We start from the raw sequence: 24438 nt of genomic DNA, 5'->3' as shown, positions 1-24438 counted from the left end.
TAGAATCTCCTCCTGACCCTTTCTACGGAACCTGATGCAAGTTCATGGGCTGCGCGGTCCTTAGCAGTGCGTGGCATTTAATCAAAGACTCTGTGAAATAATCTCAGAGTTTCCTGAGCCCTGTTAAGTCACCAAGCTTGTTAAGAGGCCCTTTCAAACGGAATGGGAGATCAAACTCTGAGTTTAGGCGTGTTTGAAGCTTCCGCATAGAAGTCAGAAACAATTTAATATACACCTATTTCCTCTGCATTTTCCAGGGCCCAGGCTGCAGACTCACTACTTCCCTGTGGCATTGCTCATTAGGAATAGATCATTTGCTAGTCTCCCATTTCATAGCATGTTGGCACATTGTTTTCCTTAGGCTGAAAAGACACCACAGAAATCTTTTGATATTGCACAAGCATTTTATAGTTTATGCATTGGTTTCCAAACATTATTTTATCTAATGAAACCATTCTCTTTCTATATGTGGGTGGTGCTTCCATCCCAAAGCTTGAACTGCAGACCGGCTGCTTTATGGGGGAAATAACGTTTTGGCTCAATTTAACAACTTTTTCTTTCAACTTTCACTCCTCACTAGTTTGAATTGTGTCTCTACTTCCATATATTTTTATGTGTCTAATTTGCAAATCTCAGAGAATTTAAAGTCAATTCTCCTCCCATTCTCATAATTTTCTCTGCTTTCTGTTGATTCCTTCCTTATCAGGTGAAGTAGTTCAAGGAAAGACAGACTACTTTTTCATTAGGTAGGTGGTCCCATGCTTATTGGTCCCCTCTTTCACTTACCTTTTCCTTTCCACAACTCTTTCTTCCTTGTTTCACCATAGCTCTGTCCCCCACTCCTCTCTGCACTGCCGTATTTATAATTTAAATTGCAAACAGTAACTGAGTCCACTTTGCCAAGTGTCCGCTTTAGTTGGCACGTGTTAATGATTTTCTAATGGCATCCCCTGTGTTCAATTCACAGGGTTAATGTTAAAGTTTCGTGTTGAGTAGTGCCCCTGAAAGAATCTCCTGCGTTGTTTGCTTACCTCATACAAATGTACTTGTTCTTGGGTAACAGCAAAGATCAGTAACACGTTATTTTGCACCAGTTTGTCAATGAGTTGTCCAATTGTTGGATATTCCTAAAATTAATATATAGATTTTAAGTATCATCTTAAGAAAAACATGCAAAATAAAGAAAAGAACGTTTCTTTCAGGTATCTTAATGAGTTTGACATTTCAATGCTCGTAGGCATTATTGTATCTGTCACTCTAAGTAAACAAATACACAATTAGCATTGTTTAGTTAATTTGTTTAATAATCATTTCCTAAATCTTATAAATCCAGTGAATCCCTAAATCAGTGCCTGTCAATGACGTATGGTGTATTTATGGTCTGTTACTTCTAAGGGAGATCATTTGAAATGTATTTAACAATGAGGAGTGGGCCATATTTTCACATTTCCTCTTCTAAGAGCCACTTGCCAGCAGTCTGTTAGAGAGGAGAGAGGTAGTTGGTCTATGAAGGATGGGACTGGGCAGCTCTTGTAGCTCTGAAACTGGTCCTGCAATTGCATGAAGTGGGCTGAGGCTGAGGAATGGCACACTACAATTCCCACGTCTGTCAGATTTGAGACGTTCCTATACCAGTTCCTGGGTTTGGTCTTATTGCCTTTTTGATGCCACTAATTAGTTTTAGGGGACCCTGCGATATTTTTACAGGACAGTTGAAAATACATTGCACTTCTATTCCATCGGCACATCATTCCCAAGTGATAGGATACTTTAAAAAATAAAGAAACTGTTTATTATCAGGTCTGAAGATGGCCACTATTTTCCAAGGCTGAAGAATACACAGCACAGTTGCCTCTTACAGTATATGAGTCCAAATGTGGATTATGGAGAAAGAGGAAATGCATGTGAAAGAGTAGTCTGCAAACAATTAAATTAAGAATTTGTCGATGGTTCTGAAGTCAGCCAAAGTGGAGAGACACTGTATACTGGTGTGGGGTGTTCACAGCACTTCAGGTAAATGACCCTACGGCAAATCTGGCTGTGTAGTACATGCTTTCCACACCATTTGGATTTTTATTAGTAGATACTGATAAAATCCAGATAATATAAATCTTCCTGGGCCTGACATTTTCAGTTTCCTCGGCTGTTCAACTGCCCAAACCCTGAAGCATGAATTTCTTCAATGATGACCCCTCCTTATCTCCACATGTTCTCAAACTTTTCAACTTCTGTGCATGTGTAGTCAGAATCATACTATGTAGCCCCTCCTAGGTGGGCGAACATGACTTTCTATTTGATCCACATCAATTGGCTTAGTTCCCACACAATTATCTTGTAAGTTCCTCAAAGCCAGGGACCATGTCTTTTTTTTTTAAAATGTTTTATTTTTTAAAAAAATATATTTTATTGAGTTTTTACAGAGAGGAAGAGAGAGATAGAGAGTTCGAAACATCGATGAGAGAGAAACATCGATCAGCTGCCTCCTGCACACTCCCTACTGGAGATGTGCCCACAACCAAGGTACATGCCCTTGACTGGAATCGAACCCGGGACCCTTCAGTCCGCAGGCTGACCCTCTATCCATTGAGCCAAACTGGTTACAGCCAGGGACCATGTCTTATTACTTTATGGCTCCTGGAGCCTGGCCCAGTGCTCAAAGGGCACAAGGAGCTATGTTACAGGCAGACACAGAAATAGTTCATGGCTTCTGTGCATTTGTAGAAACTCAGCAAGAATTAATTGAACATTTATTAGATGAGAAGGTCATATTAAGCAACAGGTAATGTTTGCTTCTATGGTCCTACTTTTTCCAAGATTCTATTAGGGACATTTCAAGAATTGCAAAAATGGAGTGTGGGGAGGAGCGGACTCACTCTCACAATTTCTTGCTCCTTGTTGGCTAAAAGACAAAATGTGGCTACCCTCATTGACCTTGTAATATGGAAAGGCAGTTTATATGATTAAAGAACATATAAGTGTGGGGAATATTATTGAGCAAAAGTTAGGAGAAAATATTCATGTTGAAGTTTAGAAATTTAGGCAAGAAATGGTAGAGATATTTGTGAACCATTAGATTTTTAAAAACTGGCAGCACCATATTAAGCACTTATATGCATTACCTCACTAAATTCTTTTTTTGGAGAATAGTGTTTTTCAATATGAAATTAGAATTCTTCCTCTTTTTCTTTCTCTTTCTCATTCTTTCTTTTTCTCTCTCTCTCTCTCATTCTCTTTCTCTTTGTCATTCTCTTTCTCTTTCTTATTCTCTTTCTCTTTCTTATTCTCTTTCTCTTTCTCATTCTCTTTCTCTTTCTTATTCTCTTTCTCTTTCTTTCCTTTTCTCTTTCTTTCTCTTTCTCTTTCTCTCTACTCCATACAGTTCTACAGCATTGTCACTTTAAGAAGTGACTTAAATTCTCTGTAGCATATTTTCCCAGATATTACTAGTAAATGGGGATAATATAACTTTCTCAGGTTGTTGCTTCATAATTCAATTCTATTTCTTAGTCAGCACCCACTGCGTTCCAGGCACTCCTGGCCCTGAGGAGCACACATTAAATAAACAGAGACAGACATGAGCAAACACATTTCCACATAGTGATGGGCAAGAAGATATCTAGGTATGGGAGCGAGGGAGGGCGATCACTACCTGGCCCAGCAGAGGTCAAAAAGAGCCCCCTGGAGCAGCCATGATCAATCTGGGTTTTAAGAATAATTAAGTTTCTCAGCAGCCTAGGATGGAAGAGCATTCCAGACAGAGGGAATAGCATCCGCACACACATGGCAGCTTTATGGTCTGTTCAAGGAAAGCAGTTACATACATAGGATTCTGGTGAGAATTGAATGAGATAATGTACATCAAAGGAACTCTGAAAATTTTACTTTGTTTTACAAAAGTCAAGTATTTTTTTCCTTGCATATCACCAGCATTTTTTAAATGACAAAAAAATACGCCAAATGTGAATACGCACCGAGCAAGCAGTGCTTGACTAATTTTTCCCATAGAGCCTGGTCTGGGAAAGCATGGCCTTATTTAGGGAGCATGCACTGGGCCCATCATTCACAGTAACTCCTGGGGGATGACTGTTTTGGTCTGAGCCTCCCTTCTGGGGCTGTGGTTGGGAACAGAATGAACTGACTGTGTTGCTGACCTCTGGCTCTGAAAAATTGGGAGGTTCTGGAGTCATCTGGGCTATAGCAAATCCAAACTTCTCACATAACCCCACCACCCACCTGTACTCCTGTGGGGACCCTTGAGGGTGGCGAGGATTGAGACAGGGAAATCTATTCATCTCAAATCAGGAAATGTACTGTGTGCATCAAGTGTGGGTTATTCTATGTCCTCCAGCCATTATTGCTTCATTTGCCTTCTAATAGCCCTGAAAACAGTGTAGAGTGCAGATTACACACCAAGACAGTTGACATGGAGTATTCATTCTTGCTGTCCAGGTGACAGAGCCCATCGTTAGGAATGACGATGCCTGCCAATTTGCTGTCCATTCCAAAATGAGAATCGGCATCGCTCACAAAGACCAGAAGATGGAGGGAGTCATTCCGCCAGCCGATTTTTTCCTGCAGTGAGAGAGAAACATTTGGATTGCATTGGATAGAGGCAGGCATTTATCGAGAGTGAATCAATTATGATTGGACACATTCAGAATATAACAATTGTATTGCTGGTCTATTTTAGCTGTTTTCATCTATTATGAGTTGATAATATTAATGTATTAAAAACACAAATTTTTTGTGATGTTTGTTTCTTTCTGGTTAGCATCTTCAGATGATCTATGCTTCAGAAAAAAATAGTTCCACTATAATCAATATTCAGTTGATCCCAACTTTTACATGGTTATTTTTACTGTCCATTTTCAATGTACCAGAAAAATAAGGGGAGGGAGGTCACAGATTATCCCAAATCCAAGATGAAGCCAAACTAGGCAGAAAACAGCACAAAATGGAACCTGAGTAAGCCTGTTTTATTCAACTGTCACCCAACATTTAAGCACAAATTTCTCTTTCTACTGTATCATCCAAAAATTATAAACGTAATGGAAGGATAAGAATTGCTTATCAAAGCATAGCCTCAAGGTACTGCCAATTAAAATGGTCTATTGACTGTTTCTTAGCAGAACTCTCCCCTTCAGTTAACAGTAGTCCTGGAACTAGTGGGGCAAAAGCTCATCCTGGCTGCACCATCCCTCCTCCTCCTCCTCCTCCTCCTCCTCCTCCTCCTCCTCCTCCTCCTCCTCCTCCTCCTCTTCCTTCCCCTTCCCCTTCTCCTTCTCCTTCCCCTTCCCCTCTTCCTCCTTCTTCTCTTCTCCTTCTCTTTCCTTCCCTAATTCCCTGGTCCTCCCATCTTCTAGGAGCTTCAGCCTGTCCATTTCCTGATATTTTCCATGAAAAGCTGTCACCTGAAGACAGGGGAATGATTCTTGTGTATATGTTGCTGACTGTCAAGGACAAGTGATGTTCCTGCACTGTTGTAGAGACCATGTGGCTTTGGGTGCTTATTTTGTTAGTTCAAAACAATATATACCTATTCATATATAGAGATTTATACTGATTTAGGTCATCTTTTCTTTTTTAAAAAAAAACATATATATTTTTATTGATTTTAGAGAGGGAAGGAGAGGGAGCGATAGAAACATCAATGATGAGAGAGAATCATTGATCGGCTGCCTCCTGCACGCCTCCCAGCCCGCAACCCAGGCATGTGTCCTTGACTGGAATCAAACCCGAGACACTTCAGTCCCGCAGGCAGATGCTCTATCCACTGAGCCAAGCCAGCTAGGGTAGTCATCTTTACTTTTTAAATGACTTCTGCCTTTTATTTTTTACCATGATTAACTAAAAAACTAATTAATCTAATTTAAATCTTTGAAAATTAATCACATGTGACTTGTAGTAAAATTTCCCCAAGATATCTACAATTTTATTAGGATACCCAAATATTAGGCATAAAACTGCCCATTGTAACATGATTGAATTAAAGATTTTACAGGGATTCTGTTTTAATAAAAATATCAAATGTAGAAATATGGTAATTAAAATAAAGATTAAGTCAGCCAAGCAGTTCAAAGCAGATGTGTCAATAAGAGATGAAATTTGTATTATCAGAGTAAAACACACTTTCCCTCTTCATACCTTACACACAGCAGCTTGCATAATTGCATCAAATCCACCCTCAGGTGTGTCAATATTAGCAGAAATTTTCTGTTTCTTCACAATTTCATTGAATTTTTCAGCATCATTTGTCAATGGCAAAATGTGCTTGAATCCAAATGTAGGTAAGCAGAAGTATGGAATACTACTACAAAAGCAAAATGGGAAAAGATTCTTGATGAAATGTGATATAACACATAATTAATAGATCTAATAGTCTGGCAACATTTGCTTACATTATAATGAATTTTTCTTAAGAGCCTGAGTCTATAACTTGGCTATGAGTCTCACTGCTAAGGTTGTTGTTATCATTTCCCACCCACCCCTTCCAAATTAACCATATTAGCTAACACTTAGAGATCACTGTATCTTACACCGGCTCAAGCTCAGATAACAGGTAATCAGGTGATCAAACTCTCCACTCGTATGTGTGCGTGCGTGTGTGTGTGTGTGTGTGTGTGTGTGTGTGTGTGTATAATCATTACCTCCTATTGCCTCTCAACTCTCAGCCTTACTACAGGGTGACTCATACTCAATGACAGGTATGAATCACCCTGTAGCAGGGCTGAGAGTGAAACCTTTCTTCTTCCTCCTCTACTCCCTCCTGCACTCCCAGCCCTGCTGCCAATGGCCCAAAAACCAGAACATGGCTCTTGGTTCTAGATCCCAACTCTACTATGACTGAACAGACTGTTGTGGACCAACCTAGAAATAAAACCACCACTTAATACAGTTTACAAATGGGGAAAATGTCATGTTAGGATATCTTCCCCAAAATATTACAGTAGAACAGAAAAAGCTAATCATAAATTCAGCCACATCTTATTCAGAAAGCCAGTTAGTAATTGTGCATAAGACTTGGGGCAAGTTACTCAGCAATCTGAGTTTTAGGTTTTCATTTATAGGATGGAGATAATAGTACAGAGCAAACGTTCTTAAAGTGAGGCCCCTGGACCAGTAGCATGATTATCACTTGTCATAAGTGCAAAATCTGTAGTACTACTCCTGACCTACTGAGTTAGATATGTTAGGGGTGGGCTCAGAAATCTGTGTTATTCTAAAGCTTGGGAAAACTGGTGTAGTAGAGACAAAAGGCATAGCTCCCAGTGAGGTTGTGGTGTGCTGTCTGGGGAGAGCTGGTTGACTCTTATAAGAGCAGCTTTGCAGGTTCAGAAGCCTATCTTATCAACACAGATAGAGCCAGTACATCTTGCAGGGTCAGGCTCCTGTTCACCAAGTTCATCTATCTGAGGTATACAGCCAATCCTCATCATTCATAATTCCATATCTGCAAACTCACCTACTTGCTAAAATTTCTTTGTAACTCCCAAATCAATACTCTCAGTACTTTCTTAGTCATTCATGTGAATGCACAGAGTGGCCAAATAATTGAATCACCTGATACACATGTTCCCAACTGAGGTCAAACAAGGCTTTGTCTTCTTGCTTTAGCTTTCCATGCTATAAACAGGTGTCCTTTCCATGGTCTATTTGGTGCCATGTTTTTTGCATTCTTGTGCTTTTCATTGGTGATTTTGCTGTTTAGATGGGCCCTCAAGTGTGGTGCTGAAGGGCTGTCTAGTGTTCCTAAGTGCACAAGGGTGTGACGTACCTTATGGAGAACGTAAGTGTATTAGATATGCTTTGCTCTAGCATGAGTTATAGCAGTTGTTGGGCTGCAATAACATGTTCAATGTTAATGAATTAGTAATATATATTAAACTAGAGGCCTGGTACACAAAAATTTGTGCACTGGAGGGGGGTCCCTCAGCCTGGCCTTCCCCCTCTCACAGTCTGGGACCCCTCAGGGGATGTCCTAAGCCACAGTCTGGCCTCCCTCTGTGGGAGGCGACAAGCTGGCTGATCAGGGGAAGGCAACGCCCCCATCACCCCCCCACCCCCCCGCTGCTGCTGCCTCTGGCCTCCCTCTGCGAGAAGTGACTGGGCTGATCAGAGGAAGGTGACACCCCCATCACACCTCTGCTGCTGCCACTGCCAGTCACTGCTGCTGCCTGATCCTTGGCCCTCACAACCACTGTGGCTTGCCTGAGCCTCAAGCAGCTGCTTCAGCTTTGTCCAGAAGGACATCCAAAAGACATCTACTCTAATTAGAATATTACCTTTTTATTAGTATAGATAGGGTGTTACACACAGAAAACAAAATTACATATTGATCAGTTGGTGAAAACATGACCTGAGGCTCACAGGAACCTAACCTTGTGTCTCTTCTAGGAGCAATGGTTTAACATTTGCTAATTCAGTGTTCCAGGAGACTACACAGCAAGACTCTTGTGAATAATGAGAATCTATTGTATGTACAAATCAGAATGACTATGGATTTATTCATACAGAGTAATGGAGTTCTACTGGGACCAGAATGCTGCTGTCTGCAAGGGTAGTCATTTTCTTACTATCAGTAGACTTTCACAGAAAGCAGGTCATAATCTGATGTGTCCTCAGGGTTCAGAACAAGGGGAATTGGAGGACCTCAGCACTGACTGGTACAGTTTGAGACGTCTCAATACAACCATCTCCAGAATGGATGCTCCTGGTCACCCCCATCTGTGGTTGGCTAATAAAAGTTTGGGAACCTAGGAAAGCCAATGACACTAGAAATTATAAGTGCCTTGGCTAAGGCCCTTGGATTGAATGTGGCCCATACTTGCATTTGTGATCCCTGTTTCTTCGCCCTCCCCTAACCTACCAATTCTTTTAGTTATGACAGGATACCTGGCCTGGTGGGCCCAGAAGCCAGTCTCTCACTTCCAGAGAACTTTTCATATTTTCTTTCTGATTCATTATATTTAACTTTAGCTCTCAGAGGCAATCTTAAACTCTTATTTTTAATATTTTGCATGAGCTGTCATTGAAATTCTGAAGAGTTGCCCACAGATAGTATCTATGGTCCCAATAGAATAATGGTGAGGCTTGAATGAAATAAAATGCGAGAAATACACAGCACAGTGAGCTTTTCCGAATAAGTGCTTCCTAACCATTAGTGTCATTTCTTACATAAATCACTTCACACAGAGTCTACATTTGGCTAATGATATCTCTAGAATCATATATTTTCTCCTGATTAAAATAATAATGTATGTTCATTGAAGAAAATTTGGGTTTTATGTAAAAGTGTAAACAAGAAAATGAAAACATAAATTTTAATGGTTATGAGATGTATCATAGTTTATTTGACCATCTCTATTACTGATAATTTATTTCAGAAACTTTTCAGTAATTAAATAATGTGTGATCCTTTGCAAACTCCAAAAAGCATTACAGATTAGATTAAAACAAGTTTTACAAGTGTGGTGCACAGACCCTCTGACATCCCTAAGATCTTTCAGAGTGTTAAGGTCAAACTCTTTCACAATAACAAAAAATGTTATGTGCCTTTTTCATTGTGTTGACATTTGCGGTGATGATATAAAAGCAACGGTGAGCAGAACTTCTAGTGCCTCAGCACGGATACAGGCTCCAAGCTGTGTAGTTGTTCTTACATTTTCACCAGCAAGCATTTACTAGAATAACTTTTAAAATGCAAGTTTTTACTCGATTGTCCTTGATGGGGCAGTAAAAGTTACTAATTTTATTAAGTCTACACCCTTGAAAACATGTTTAAAAATTTCTTTTTCTGTGTGACCAAGACAGAAATACGCATACAGGATTTTATGCTGCTCACCAAAGTAAATGTTGATAGTAGAAAAGCACTTTTGTGATTGTTTGAGCTAAACTGGTCCCCCTTTTTTAGAGATATAGAATACCATCTTCACCTGAAAGATGCTTGACACACTATTAATCCAACTTAGATATTTGGCAGACATGTTCTTAAAAATGAGAAAAGTGAGGTGTCACTTCAAGGAAAACAACCATTGGTATTTGTTGCAACAGATAAAATTTAAGGTAGTTTGAAAATTAGAATTTTGGAAAACTTTCACCTGCCACCTATGAAATTAATAGCTACCCAATGTATTAAGAAATATCTGATGATATTGATGATGATATTAACAAATGGGATGCTTTTGACATTGTATCATGAAATTTGGGAGATCTGCCTAACTCAGTGAAGCAATGGTTTTCAAAGGATCAAAGCATTTTATTACAAAATCACACACATTAGTAAAAGCCATTCAAAGTGCAAGACAGACCAATGGCTTTTAACATGACAGAATATGAAAAGTTCATTGACATTGTTTCAGATTCCATATTGAAACTAACTTTTATCTCTTGTTTAGTTTGAATGTAGTATCGAAGAAGAATACCCACAGTCATGAGAAAAAGCTGTTAAATGTGTCTCGCTTTTCTAACTATATATGTGATGTCTGGCTTTCCTCATGGAATTTAAGCAAAACAAAGTATCTCAACAGATCAAACGTAGAAGCAGGTATAAGAATCCAATTGTCTTTTATTAAATCAGATGTTGAGATTTTTAAAAATGTAAAAACAAGGCTAATCTTTATGTCTTAGAAAAACAGTGTGTGTTTTTTTGTAAAGATGTGTTATAGTAATATACAATGCATTACTTATTTTAATTCTCAAATAAGTCAATAACTAATGATTTTTTAATATTTGTTTTCTAACATGCTGAATATTGATAGATACCACCTACACAGTCTGAAGCTCTTGGGGGAAGGTCTTAATTTTTAAGAGTGTAAGAGAGTCCTGAGTTCTAAGTTTGAGAACCACTAGATTAAAATTATTAAAGATACTAAGTGTTGATGAGAGGAAGAAAATTAACACTTTTGAATGTTTGTCATGTTCTGAGCTCATTCAGTTCTCACGATTGCCCTAAAAGGTGAATATTATTATTTCCATTTAAAGGTGAAGAGAGCAAGTTCAAAGAGAGTAAGATTTTGTCCAAGGTTATAATTTAAACCCAGGTCTGAAAAACTCCATGGTCTTTCCTCTTACGTCTTATTGCCTTTCTACTAAATAGCATTTTTATTCCATAATTACAAGGTTTGGATTGATCAAAGGATTGACTTTTGTGTTTAGTGTTTGAATTCTTGGTGTGTATATGTATGGGGGAAGGTATCTGGACAAAGAAACTGGGAGAATTTCCACATGTAATGGAAAAGGAAAAAATATAATGTTGCAGCAAAAAAAAAAAAAAAAAAAAACAACTTTATATGTAAGTTTAACTAATGGTAATTTTGCCAACAAGAATAAAAGAAACAGTTTAGAAAATAGAAAAAATATTGACCTTTCAAGAGATCTAATATATAATACTCTATTATTGATAGTAGCTGCCATTTACTTAGAGCTTCAAGATCAACCCCAGTACTAAATGTTTCCCTTCATTACCTCCACCAATCCTTAAAACCACTCTGTGATCAGCTGTTATTCCAAACTGAAGCTTTGAGAGGTGAAATCATTCACTTACAGAGATACTGGGAGTGAGTAGATGAATCTGGACTTATTCTAGGCTGACTCCAAAGCCCACGCTCTTAACCACACTATACCATGTGCCTGCTCCCTGAAGGGTTTCAGCTCCTGGAGGACAGAGCTCAGATCTTTTTTTCCCAGGGATCCCATGCCTAGCACATACTTGGCACATAGTTGGAGCTCAGTAAGTTTTTGTTTAATGGTTGGATGAATAAATAAATGCATGAATGAAATGCAATCAAAGCTATAAAATGCCATACTGCTTTCCTTCTCTAGAAGCCTGATTAAAAACAGGATCTTGTTAATTCAAGATGGTGGTCTGTCAGCTTAGCTGAGCCATTCAATTTTGTTAATTTTAATTTTTTTTCCTGATAACATTCCATACCTACTGTTCCCTATTGTTATTAAATTTTTAAAAATTAATTTCAGGGAGAGAAAGGGAGAGGGAGCGAGAGATAGAAACATTAATGATGAGAGAGAATAATTGATTGGTTGCCTCCTCCATATCCTCTTCTGGGGATCGAGTCAGCAACCTGGGCATGTGCCCTGACTGGAAATTGAACTGTGACCTCCTGGTTCATGGGTCAACGCTCAACCACTGAGCCAAACCAGTTGGGGTCCTATGGTCATTTTTGTACTTTATGGTACCACATCTGATCTGACCTGTGACAGAAAAAATGATTTTAAACAAACCCCTGGGGCAGAGGTAGCACTTTAATGCTAGATAGAATTGTTCTACTTGACTCTTTACTGAAGCTTGTTGAAGGAGAAAGACATAATATATAGAAATTTTAGACTGGTGCAATATTCTGATGTTTTTTCTAAAAATGCCAAAAGCATTAGAAATGCCTTTATAATAAAGAGTTAGGAGGCTCATAGCACCAAGCTTATTTCCCTTTACAAGTGAATCAAACAATTTATAATGATAATCATAACTTATTTATTATACAGCATTTTTGAGGATACAAATCATTATATCTCTCTAGAAATCTGTTCAGTGTTGCAGGAATTGATAGATGTCACTCAGTATCCATTCTTTTTTTCTTCTCTACTAATAAAATTCTGATTCTGTTTGGGGTAGCAATGTGCTTCCTTTGCAGCTAGCTGTGGCTATGTAACTAAGTCCTGGCCAAGGATACACAAGTGTAAGGAGTTCTTAAATTTTCTGGCAAAACTCTTTAAATTGAGGAAATAAAATCATTATTCATTTGTAACTTTAAAAAATATTACCAAACAAGGAATAGAAGGAAACTTCCCTGATCTGATAAAGGGACTCAAAAACAATAACAGCAACAGCAACAACAAAAACAACCACTAGGTAACAACATACTTAAAGGTGAAATGTTGAAACTTTCCTCTTAAGATCACAAGCAAGATGAAGGGCAGCTTCTATCCATTTCTATTTAAAATTGTACAAGAGATCCTAGCCAGCATGAAAGGCAAGAAAAAGAAAGAAGAGGAACAAATATTGGAGAGAAAGAAGTTGTTATTCACAGATGACCAATTATGTACATAGAAAATCCTAAGGAATCTACAAAAAATCAGACTAGAACCTATAAGAAAATATATCAAGGTTGCAGGATACAAAGTGAATATGCAAAATCAATTGCATTTGTATATGTTATCAACAAACAATTAGAAAATAAAATTTAAAAATTAACTTTAACAACAGCATTCAAAAGCTCATAGCAATAAATCAGACAAAGGATGCATAGGATTTTATCCTGAAAATGACAAAATATTGCTGAGAGAAATGAGACAAGATCTAAATGAATGGAAATATATGTCATGTGCAATGATTGGAATATCCGATGTACATTCTGCCCAAATTGGCCTGTGCAATTCTAATCAAAATCTCAGCATATTTTTTTAAGGAGTTGACAAGCTGATTCTAAAGTTACTATGGAAATGCAAAAGATGTAGAATAGCCAAAACAAAGGAACAGCAAAGTTGGACTCGCACTCCAGATTTCCAGACTTTTTTTTTTTTAATATTTTATTGGTTTTTTTACAGAGAGGAAGGGAGAAGGATAGAGAGTAAGAAACATCGATGAGAGAGAAACATCAATCAGCTGCCTCCTGTACACCCCTCACTGGGGATATGCCCGCAACAAAGGTACATGCCCTTGACCGGAATCGAACCTGGGACCCTTCAGTCCGCAGGCCGATGCTCTATCCACTGAGCCAAACCGGTTAGGGCCAGATTTCCAGACTTTTTATAAAGCTACAGTAATAAAGATTTATAAGGCATTAGGGTTACATGACTGTATTCAAAGGATCAATGGAACAGAATAGAGTTCCCAGAATTAGACTCACACATACTCAGTCTATTGCCCTTCTTCAAAGGCATCAAGATCATTCAATGGGGAAAGGAAAATCTTGCGTAACAAATAGTTCTAGATATTTGCATGGAAACATAGGCCTTTTTCCTCATTCAAATAAAAGCACATATTTGAGGTCATAGTCATAACTGCAAGAGCTTCAATGGAAAAGCTTCTAAAAGAAAACATAGCAAGCATCTTTGTGACATTGGGGTTCACAAAAATTTCTTAGGACACAAAAGGAACTAAGCAGGCAGGTAACTAATTGTACATCTCAAGAAAATAACTGGTGTCATTAGATTCTCTTATATCATTCCTGAGAGGATTAAATTAAGCATCCAAGGAAGTTAAAGTAAAGCCAACTCTCTTTGCACAAACTTCATGATTTTCATGCTTTCACGATCTTTTGAACTTCAGTAATGATTTAAAAAAAAATACAATTTTTTATTGTATGAAAACAAAGAACTAACCATTACATAAAAGATTGATAAATTGTACTTTATCCAAACTAAAAACTTTTGCATGACCACAGGCATTGCTAGAAAAATAAAAATACAATCCATAGACTGAGTGAAAATATTTTCAAAACAGGTAAAGAACTTTGATAAAGAACTTTTATCCAGAACGTATAAAGAACACATACAGTAGAATGTTAAGAAGAAAATCTAATTTTTTAAAGTGGGCAAAATATTTTAAATAATACCTCACAAAAGAAGATATAAGAATGGCAAATAAAGACATGAAAAGATGCTCAACATTATTTGTCGTTAAGAAAATGCAATTTAAGCTACAATGAGGTACACACTTATTTGAATGGCTAAAATTAAGGAGGCTGACTACACCAAGTATTAGCAAGGATTTTGAATAGCATTGCTGATGGAAATGCACATCCACTTTGGAAAATAATTTGATAGTTTCTTAAAAAATTAAAACTATACGTATCCCATTTAGAAATTCCAATTCTGGTTATCTACCCAAGAAAAATAAAAAGTCCATCTATCCAAAGAAAGAATTATATGCAAGTGATCGTAACAACATCTTTCATGATAGCCAAAATAATGGGTAACAATCCAAAATAATGTCCATTAATGGAAGAATGAATAAGCAAAGTATATAGTAAATCCATATAATGGACTATTACTTAAAACAAAAAGGATCAAACTACTGAGAAACACAAAATCATGGATGAATCTCAAAAACATTATTTTGAGCAAAAGAAGGCAAACACAGAAGGCTATACTTCATTACTTTATTTATAAAAAAAAAAATATCCCAAAATAGGAAAAACCTATCTAAATTACAGGAACCAAAAAGTGGTTGCCTCTGATGAACTAGAACTGAATGTAATGAGGCCCAAGGGAAGTTTCTGAGTGAAACTGATGAAAATGATGATGAAAATGTTCTATATCATGTTTTAGGTAGTGATTATATTGGTATACTCAATTGTCAAACCTCATCAAACTGAACATTTTTGATGTGTGCATTGTAGTTTATGTCAATTATATGACAAAAAAGGAAGTGGGGACAGACACCATCTCTGATACATGAATGCAAACACAACAACTCCCAAGAGTTACAATCAGTAATGAATTCCTTTCATGGTCAAATTATTTTGGGTTATGTCAGATTCTAGTTGGAAATCATACTGAAATGTCTTAAAGTCATATTATTAATCTTGTTTGTCTTTTACAGAGATGGATGCCTGGGTGCATACAAGTATTAAAAGTCAATGGAGGCTTGGAAAGTTATTTCATATATGCCATATTTATGGCAGTAAAAGGCTTGGCTTTGGAGCAACCCAGATCTTAGTACAAATCCCTGATTAGTCATGTGGCCTTGGGGAAATTCCTAAACTCTCAGAGCCTCTGTTACTTCCTCCAAATAGGGATAAAAGAATCTGCTTTGACTTGCTGTTATTATGAAGACTGGAGGGTGTCATTTATGTAAAACCTTCAGCATATGGCCTGGCACTAACCAAATGATAGCTCTTTTTCATTAGAAGGATATGAAATAATTTTATTTGGAACATGTCATTGACTCTATAGGTAAACCATCACAAAGCAGTTCACCTTCAACCATCACCACCTGCATAATACATTATTTTAATTGCTGGTTAAAGCATATTATAATGGAGTCACCACCCAATTTTCTACTGAATTACGTAGCAGTGAAGGCTATAAAGGCCTTCTCCAAGCAGTAAGAGAAATCCACATTTCCCAAAGTATGTCAGAGGAAGCTGCAAAACATGCTATTTTGGCAGAAGTCATTATAGTGGAGACTCTGAGAACATGTGGGTTACTGTCAAATGGCCACAGAAAGTGGTGATCATTTAGAATAGATAGTCTCAAATGGGCTGGGGATGGGCACATAGCGGAAGTGGTGAGTGGAACCCATAGGAAAGACTTGGTCCCCATGTCTGCAGAACACAGAGCTGAATTTGCCATATTTTGACCTACACAGGGCGACAGATGCTGCAAGGACCCAAGGTTAGAACCATGTATTAACATGACTTTCCCTTGGTTCTGAACAACCCAGGCAACTGAGAGAGCTGCTGAGATCTAACCAGACAGGAGGGAAATGCCAGGGAGTTAGCAAGCTCCTGCCAAGTGCAGCTCAGAGCGGGGCTATCTCTACAGTAAATCAGTGTTCAAAGATTCCAGAGAATCATTTACTTACCTGCAAGGGTTGGCGATTTCTTCTGGCGTTGTTTTCATAAAAGGGGAGACGGGTTTTTCCACAAAGGAGCCAAAGCCCAGTCTAAAGTTGCTAGTTAATTTAGACATCTCCTTGGAAAGCAGGGAACCCAGCTCTTTGATTGTGTTGAGGTCATCATCCATGGAGGCCGAGAGGTCCATGAGGTAATACAAGTCCACTGGGTAATCCTCCGTCTGGCGGACTTGCACTTGCACAGTCTGCTCACCACCTGCAAATACCCCGCAAGAACAGCGAGCCCATAAATATGCATTGAGACATGTTTGTGACTGGCCAATCACTGGGCTGGCTGCCTATTTCATTTCAATAAGAAGTTACTGAAGATACTAAAGATTTCATAAACTATGTGGCCAAGTTTATAAATGAATGAGCCCATGGTAATCTTTCAGCAGTGTGTTTAGAGCTCCTGAAGGAGGTAAGAGTTAGGATATTTTATATCTCCTTGGGAGGACTAGCATCCATTTAGATGGGAGATAAGCTGATTCTTTTTTTGTATTTTCAGAAAAGGGGAGCAAAATGAAAAGGAGTTTAAAGCTACGTTACAACTCTTGAAGAAATGTGAGGGAAACCTTAACAACATTTGAGCAATTCAAATGGCGCCTATTAGATAAGGCTTTTTATAGTGACACATTTGGAGTACAAGTGACCAATATGAATAAAGGAAAGCAGTTCTCTATTTCCTTAAGAATGGGAAAAGGAAATAATAAACAATGGTATTGTAATATGTGGTACAAGGTATCTGAGCAGAACAGTGATATTACCATGTGATCTTAGATATTTTTACGTGATCTAATGCTCATGTCAATCATAACATACCTGGTCTCAATTTAAGAATCAAGCTTTGAGGTGCAATCTGAACAATGTCAGAACTATTTTTCTGTCTGCCTACACTGAGAGGCTTATTTGTAAGTATTTCTACTTGGGAGACAGGGTTTTCGATGAAGTTTTCTTGACATCCTTTAGCTAGAAGATTTGCTCGAGTATCACACCTTTCACCAACTCCAGGTAGCTGGGTAAAATTCTAAAAAAGAAAAACAATAAAAAGAAAAAGACAAATCTGTATTTTTGTAAGATACCATTTTATTTTGCTTGCTTTACTAGTTAGGCATCTTGCCATACTCAGAATGTCATATCCCTGCTATTGATTGTGTGTCTAAAATTAAGTTATAGCAGAATAACCAGAGAATTCTGCCACTAAAATTCAGAGTAAAATTGCATTCTTCTTTTTATTATATTCAAGTGAATTTACCTAACAATTTGTTTTGGTTGTATAAAATGCTTATTTTTCAAATTTCCTTTGCTATGCCCAGAAACGTGAGACAGATGAGTCAGATAATGCAGTAGATGTCATTTGTGATAAATTCACAGATGACCTGAGGGCTTGTGGAATCCTAGGATTGTCCAAGTTCTCAGTGTGTCTAATGCCAAATCCAGTGACCTTTTCTGTGGATTCCTACATTGCTTTATCTAGCTCTGTCCTGGTTTCACACATGGATGCATCACCCTTGTGTTCCAGTAGTACTTCATTAAAGTTAACCTCTTGGGGACTTTAAACTCAGTGTCTTAAAGTATTCAATTTAAGATCTTTTAGAACTTTTTCCAAGATTTGGAAGGGGGAAATGAAATGAAAGAAAATAAAGTGCTTTTCTATATAAGACTCGGGAATTTCCCAGTAGCTCTGATTCAGCCGAGTAGCAGGAGGCAGTGAGATGAGTGTTTCCAGGAAGACATGTGGCCAGGGATTCCCAGGAAAAAGGCGGAAGGAGTAAAAGGATAAACACTTGTCTTACCTGGAAAGAACTTGTGAGGCTCTAAGCAGTCAAACTTGAGGCCCATTGACTCTCATGCTTGGAAAGAAGCAAACCAGTGCTCATATTGTTGTTCTCGTGCCTTAGAATTCTAAGCCACTCTTGCTGTTTCACCAGCTAGGAAACTTTCCTTCTGAAATTGATTTTTGAGACTGTAATTTGTTCTATATCAGTCAAGCCTGTGCATATTTGAGGCACCAGGCTACGGGTAGCAAACTAACTTTCTGTGATGTATCCAAGGTAAACAGTGGCTGGACAAGGCCTCGCAACCCTTCTCAACATGTCACTGCTACCACCTATAATTACTATCTTTGCCAAAAGACTAGAGCGGGTATTAATCATAGAAGCTATTCTTCTATATGTTCTAAGAAGAAGCCTAATTTACTTTTTGTTCCAAATGCCTCAGCTGATATAACTGCTACCATTAGAGTAATCTTTTAGAATAATCTGGCCTTAAAATTTGACAATAACTGACTACCAAGTATCATCCCCAGGTAAAGCTATCAGTAGTAACTTACGAAGCTCTCTTAAATGAGTGCTAAAAGATGCATTGAAATAAAAATTCCAGAGTGAACAGTTTGTTAGACTGATTTGTTGTTTTACGTCTCTGGTAGGAAACTAATATTGTCTTTTTCAGGGAGTCAATATAAAAAAAATGTGGGTTTTCCCTTCTTTGTATATTCTCAAACCTACTCTTTATACATGAGCTCAAAAAGGCATAATTCTGGGTGCTGGGTGTAAAAGGTAAAGGGATTAAGCAAAACACACACACACACACACACACACACATCTCATAGACACAGACAACAGTATGGTGATAACCAGAGGGAAAGGGGAATGGGAGAAGGTAGGAGAGGGTCAGAGGGAGATATGGTGATGGAAGAAAACTTGATTCACAATACAATAGACTCATGATGTATTATAGAATTGTACCCCTGAAACCTATATAATTCTACTAACAAATATCACCCCAATAAACTTAATACAAAGAAGAAAAGAAAAAGCATAATTCCCTCACACTGCACTTTTGTTTGTGCCTCATCAGTCACAAACAAAAGGTAGGGGGCGTGAGCTGGGTTTTCGTTCTGGGGTCCCTGAAGCCCTCCTCCCCGGGTAAGCCTTCAGCCTGGGAGGCGTGTTGAACAGTTCTAGCCTGGTCTGAGTGAGGGGTCCAGGTTGGTTCCCCTTGAGCATGCTACCAGTCCTTGCTGAACTTGGCATTAGTATGTTTTGATTTGTGTTTAGATTCTCTTTATGAGGTTCAGTAGTGCAGTGTTCTAAATCCAGAAAAAGCTAAGCAGATTTTTTTTGATGTTCTTATCAAGAATCATTTATAGGTTGCTCTCTAGTGTCACAGGAGGCAGTGACTCAGGCTGGCTTATAACACATTCCCTAGTCCTTGTACTACCTCCACATACTTTTCCATTTGAACAGATAAGGAATGCTATTTTGGGCTTGGTCATTGTGGTACAGTCACCAAGCTCATGAAAATGTAATGTTTAAAAGAACTGGGTAATGTCTGAATAGTAAAGTTTAACCCAAATCTAGAATACTTCTCTTAGAATCTCACAATGATTCAGAATGGATCCCGGTTCACAGGTGGACTACAATTATGGTACTGAAGTCAAATATATATTTAACATTAGAAAATACCATCTCCATGACCTCTGATGGCATTTGACCGGTGAACAGTTAGAATTGGCTTTAATATAAGGGGGGGGATCAGGTGAAATAACGGACCCCGAGTTAAATATTTTTCTGAATAATTTGACATTCACTCCCTCTGCAAATTGCTTTTGAAAGTAATCACAGCAATGACTACTTTGATCCATCTACTAATGCTTACATTTTCTCTCCTAGGTTTCTCTCATCCCTCTAACCCCACAGAGAGCAGGACACAGTCAGCACATCACTGAAGGCATTAACGTAAGTGTAACTGAGGCTTTTACAATCACGTTGAGGTCATTTGTTTTACCTCCTGAGAGCACCAGGCACACTGAGGTCCAATGAGCAAACAGTCTCCGCAGGTCTCTGCACCTCCCATGGCACAGCCACCTGTGTTTAAACCCAGCAAGACACAGGGATTCAGCACTCTCTCAGTCACTCCACTTTCCAGGCTTATGGCTCTTAAAGTACTTGAATGAAACAATAGCCAAGTTTATTTTTGTCTTCACAGATCAGTCCTCAAAATGTTACCAATTGATAAAGTTTATATTTGACATCAACCACATTGAAAATATGTATGTCTTCTTATCCCAAAATGATCATTCTCTTTATTCTTAAAATAGGAAATATTCCAATGTTCACAAATATAAAATTATCATTCACTGTTCTCATTCATTATTATCCACTTTAATCTTAAAAAAATATTTGCACCTATTTAAAATACTTCTCTCTTAAATGTACTATAGTTTTAGTTTTTAAATAAATCCCTGTTCTCTCTCAAGGTCATTACTCTTGTTGTATTAAAAAGAAAACCCAGCTAGTCAGTTAAAATGGTTGTCACAAATGTATTAAGAAGTCCTATTGTGTAGTAATGCTGTTTAATTCTCCTCATTAAAGTGCCCATGCAACCTTTGTATTTATTTACTTTAAGCCTAGAGCATACGCTGTGGAACAGTCCTGCGTCTGCCTGTAATTTGTTAAAGTGTTCGCTCAATGGCAAGAAAGCAATCAAACCGGTTAAATAAAAAATGACTTCAGATCGCGTTTCTGAACCAAATGACAGGTTTGTCAAGCATACCACGAAAGCAATATATGGGAGAGCTCAGGTCTTACCTTGTACATGATCGTGCCTTCCTAGAAATAGAAAGAACAGGCAAAGCAGTTCAATCCCCATTCGTTTCAGTTCTCGCTGTGCAAACAGATTAAAAAATGAATTACCTTCAGCGTTACAAGACCAAAGCTGAACATCGTTAAAGTCTTTTTTCCTCAAAGTGTAAAATGTTGAATACTACTTACACTGCTTTGAAAAGAAACTTGAGATGTAAATAAAAAAGTTTTCATTAAGACAAATGAAAACAGGCTACCTGGACAGGTAAAGAAGAAAAGCTGTGCTTAAGAGCAACTTCAACATGATTTACTTCCTTGTTCTCCTTATAAGGAAAGCAGGTGTACAATCACCAAGAAGGTGGAGAAATTCATTCAGTAGAAATTTTTGTGTAATTTCTATTAGTCTCTCTGCATCCTAGAGAAAGTCAATACCTTCAGAGAAATATTGATCAGTGAAATGTCAAAAGAGCAATTGAAATGTTTTAAAGTTGTTTCTAAAATAATTTTAAAGAAAAACAGTAAAGATGATAAATAAAACACAAATCTGTAAGTTATAGGTAAGAAGGATTTAAAAAATTGAGCTAAAGAAAAATACCTGAGATTTTTGTATTCCATTTTAAATCCTTTGCAGAGAATTGAAATAAATTCTGAAAAATAGAAACCATTTCACAGTCAATTTAGAAGGCAGGCTAAGGAAAGCAAAACATTGTGCTCCCTTGTTTTTCACATTGGATGGAAGATACTTTTTTATATAAGTATAGAAATCTTATTTTTAAAACAATATTTTAAATAAATATAATAAAATCAAATTAGACCAGAATTAGTCTCAAAATAACAATAGTGGAAACTGAAACATTGATGCCCAAGATTCTGAGTCATTCCTGATAGGAACCAAGTGCTCTTGGTTGTGTACTGTCCCAGCTTCTAGCTCACCCCGTGGAGCATAGGCGGTATTTATTTGTTGAACAACATAGTGACAAATTTAAAATTCATACAAGCCATGGCTAAATTCATGAGGCTGATTCATATATTTTCCTAATGTATTCAAGAGGATGTTTTTGCGCCTAGCTGGCATGGCTCAGTGGTTGACTGTTGACCTTTGAACTGGGAGGTCATGATTCAAGTCCCGGTGGAAGCATATGCCGGGCTGTGGGTTCAGTTCCCAGTGTGGGGCGTGCAGGAGGCAGCTGATCAATGATACGCTCTCATTATTGATGTTTCTATCTCTCTCTCCTTCTCCCTTCCTTTCTGAAATCAATAAAAATATATGTTATGCCCAGAATTCAAGATCCCCAAGAAACCACGCCAGGGAGCCAGTCCGATGCAAAAGCATAAGGTCCTTTATTGAGTTAGCTAACCCGACCCGGGCCTCCAGTCGACGCAGCGACCGGAAACCGAGTGCTACTCACGAGAAAATCAGGGCTTTTAATAGTGAGGGGAGGGGAGCTGACTGTGGGCCCTCCAATTTGCCAGGCGCCAAGTTGGGTCTTGTTCCCAGGCGTGGCCAGCAGGGGCCTGGACCTCCGGGAAGAAGGCACTCCTCTGCCTCTGCCCCAACATGGAGGATCCAGGGCAAGATAGAGGGCATAGCCCTCGCCCTTTCATTCCCCCCTTGTCTTGGAACTTCTGGCTCAATCATGAGACAGACTGCACTTTTATTTCACCGTCGCTAGGGGCCCATAGTGAGCACACAGAACTATCAACTGAACTATTCTTATAAGCTTAACAAATGGTCCGGTGGAAGGGAAAGAAATCATTTTAGCTTTAACAACTTCTATTGAAATAGGATTTTTCTTCTTAAAATTCCTCCATGGCTATTAAAAAGCCAAATCAAGATTAATTTATTTACTGTCCTGATGTTTGCATAAACACAACAAGAATGGTAACTGACTACCTTTGCTGGAATTTCATGGTTGAACCTTAATGTGCCCCGTAGGGCCAGGAAGCCAAGCCATCCAGCTGCCATCAGGCCTGCCTGCAGTATCTGCTGAGTTAGGTGAATCCCTCACCTGTAGCAACTCCACCTGAGCCCACGCTCCATGCTTTAAGGCCCATCTCAGTAGCCCTCCTACTCGTTGCGGCCCAGAGTGTGTGGGGGTTCTGCAGGGATGCAGAGGCATCTTTACTGCTCCCCTTCTACTCTTACCAACCGCCAGTGATGGTAGGGCATGGGCCTGACGCTCCAGCGCCAGCCATTTTCAGGGCTCCCAGGCAGGATACCAGGCTTTCTTCGTGGCATTCTTAGTGGCTTCAAGTCTTTAGAGCTCAGACAGGGCTCTTTAAAACATGATACTCCAGTCAAAGTTTTCCGTTAATAAAACCACTATTAGGAACCAGTCTTACTGAATCTATGCAAAGACACGTACTTACTTAGCATTGCCAGATTTCGGAGGAATTACATAAGGAGAAAAACATACTGATTTACTCTAAGATTTTCTGACTTTCCTTGCTAATTTCTTTTCATGGATTTAAAACAAAACAGTAACCATGCCTCAGACTTTCTAGTCTAAACAGGCTTTTTCCAGCTTTACTACCCCTGACATGGGCATGGTGACTCAGGCCTGCAAGACAGTATTACAGGCTGTCAACTGTTAGCTGTCTCTCAACAGAGACCAAAACCTGATGGGCACCCTTCCCTGCCCAGTTGGGCACTTGTCCTCTTGGCAGCTAGACACCCTTTACTTTTGGGGGTCACCCCACACAGCTCCCTTCCAGGACAGCCAACATACATTCAAACCTGCAAAAGAATCAAAGGTTAATATAACATATCAATACAATGAAACATAATATTGGCATCATGGCCGCTTCAGGTAGCCAAATCTACCTCTAAACATGTGATCCTATAAATGGTCCTTGTCTCTTTGGAGCCATGTCCATGAAGATGCAGGCATTATCTAAGTGTATTACACAGTATTGTGGGGGCTCCTGGTGACAGGAGCGATCGCGAGTCATGTTACCGGCATCAGGCAGGTCAAGCACTCCGCAGCTTGAGCTTGAGCGGGTTGCGTTGATCTTGATCAATCGATGCTCCATTTGGTGATGAAGTCTCTCTGGATGGACCCAGGTCGTGACGCCGTCTACCTTGAGAGCGGTGGGGGTCTTCAGCACCACGGTGTAGGGACCCTTCTAACGTGGCTCTAGGGTCGCCCAGCAGTGCCTTCAGACGTAGACCCAATCCCCTGGTCTGTGCTGATGAGGAATTGGGTTTGGGCTGGTCTCATAGATGGCGCGGAGGCGCGGCCAAATGTCCTCGTGTGCCCTCTGGAGCCCTCTCAAGGAAAG

General features: G+C 38.8%; 1 protein-coding gene across 1 annotated transcript in view; it reads right to left on the bottom strand.

Moving 5' to 3' along the window:
* ITGB6 (integrin subunit beta 6) overlaps positions 1-21433 on the bottom strand; it is a 73096-nt gene extending 51663 nt beyond the window's left edge. Inside the window, exons 1-8 of the mRNA XM_081096321.1 lie at positions 21346-21433; positions 21163-21238; positions 20360-20439; positions 17393-17597; positions 16541-16787; positions 6145-6310; positions 4411-4572; positions 1032-1127 (exon numbers count right to left, since the gene is read on the bottom strand). Coding sequence (XP_080952447.1) covers positions 1032-1127; positions 4411-4572; positions 6145-6310; positions 16541-16787; positions 17393-17597; positions 20360-20439; positions 21163-21238; positions 21346-21390 — 1077 coding nt within the window. The 5' untranslated portion in view covers positions 21391-21433. The remainder of the gene's footprint in view (positions 1-1031; positions 1128-4410; positions 4573-6144; positions 6311-16540; positions 16788-17392; positions 17598-20359; positions 20440-21162; positions 21239-21345) is intronic.
* Positions 21434-24438: the final 3005 nt, after the last annotated feature.

The sequence above is a fragment of the Myotis nattereri genome, assembly GCF_964212035.1.
Source record: "Myotis nattereri genome assembly, chromosome: 7".
In the NCBI taxonomy this organism is placed as follows: Eukaryota; Metazoa; Chordata; class Mammalia; order Chiroptera; family Vespertilionidae; genus Myotis; species Myotis nattereri.
Note: the sequence above shows the minus strand (reverse complement) of the source record. Positions and strands in the feature narration are given on the sequence as shown.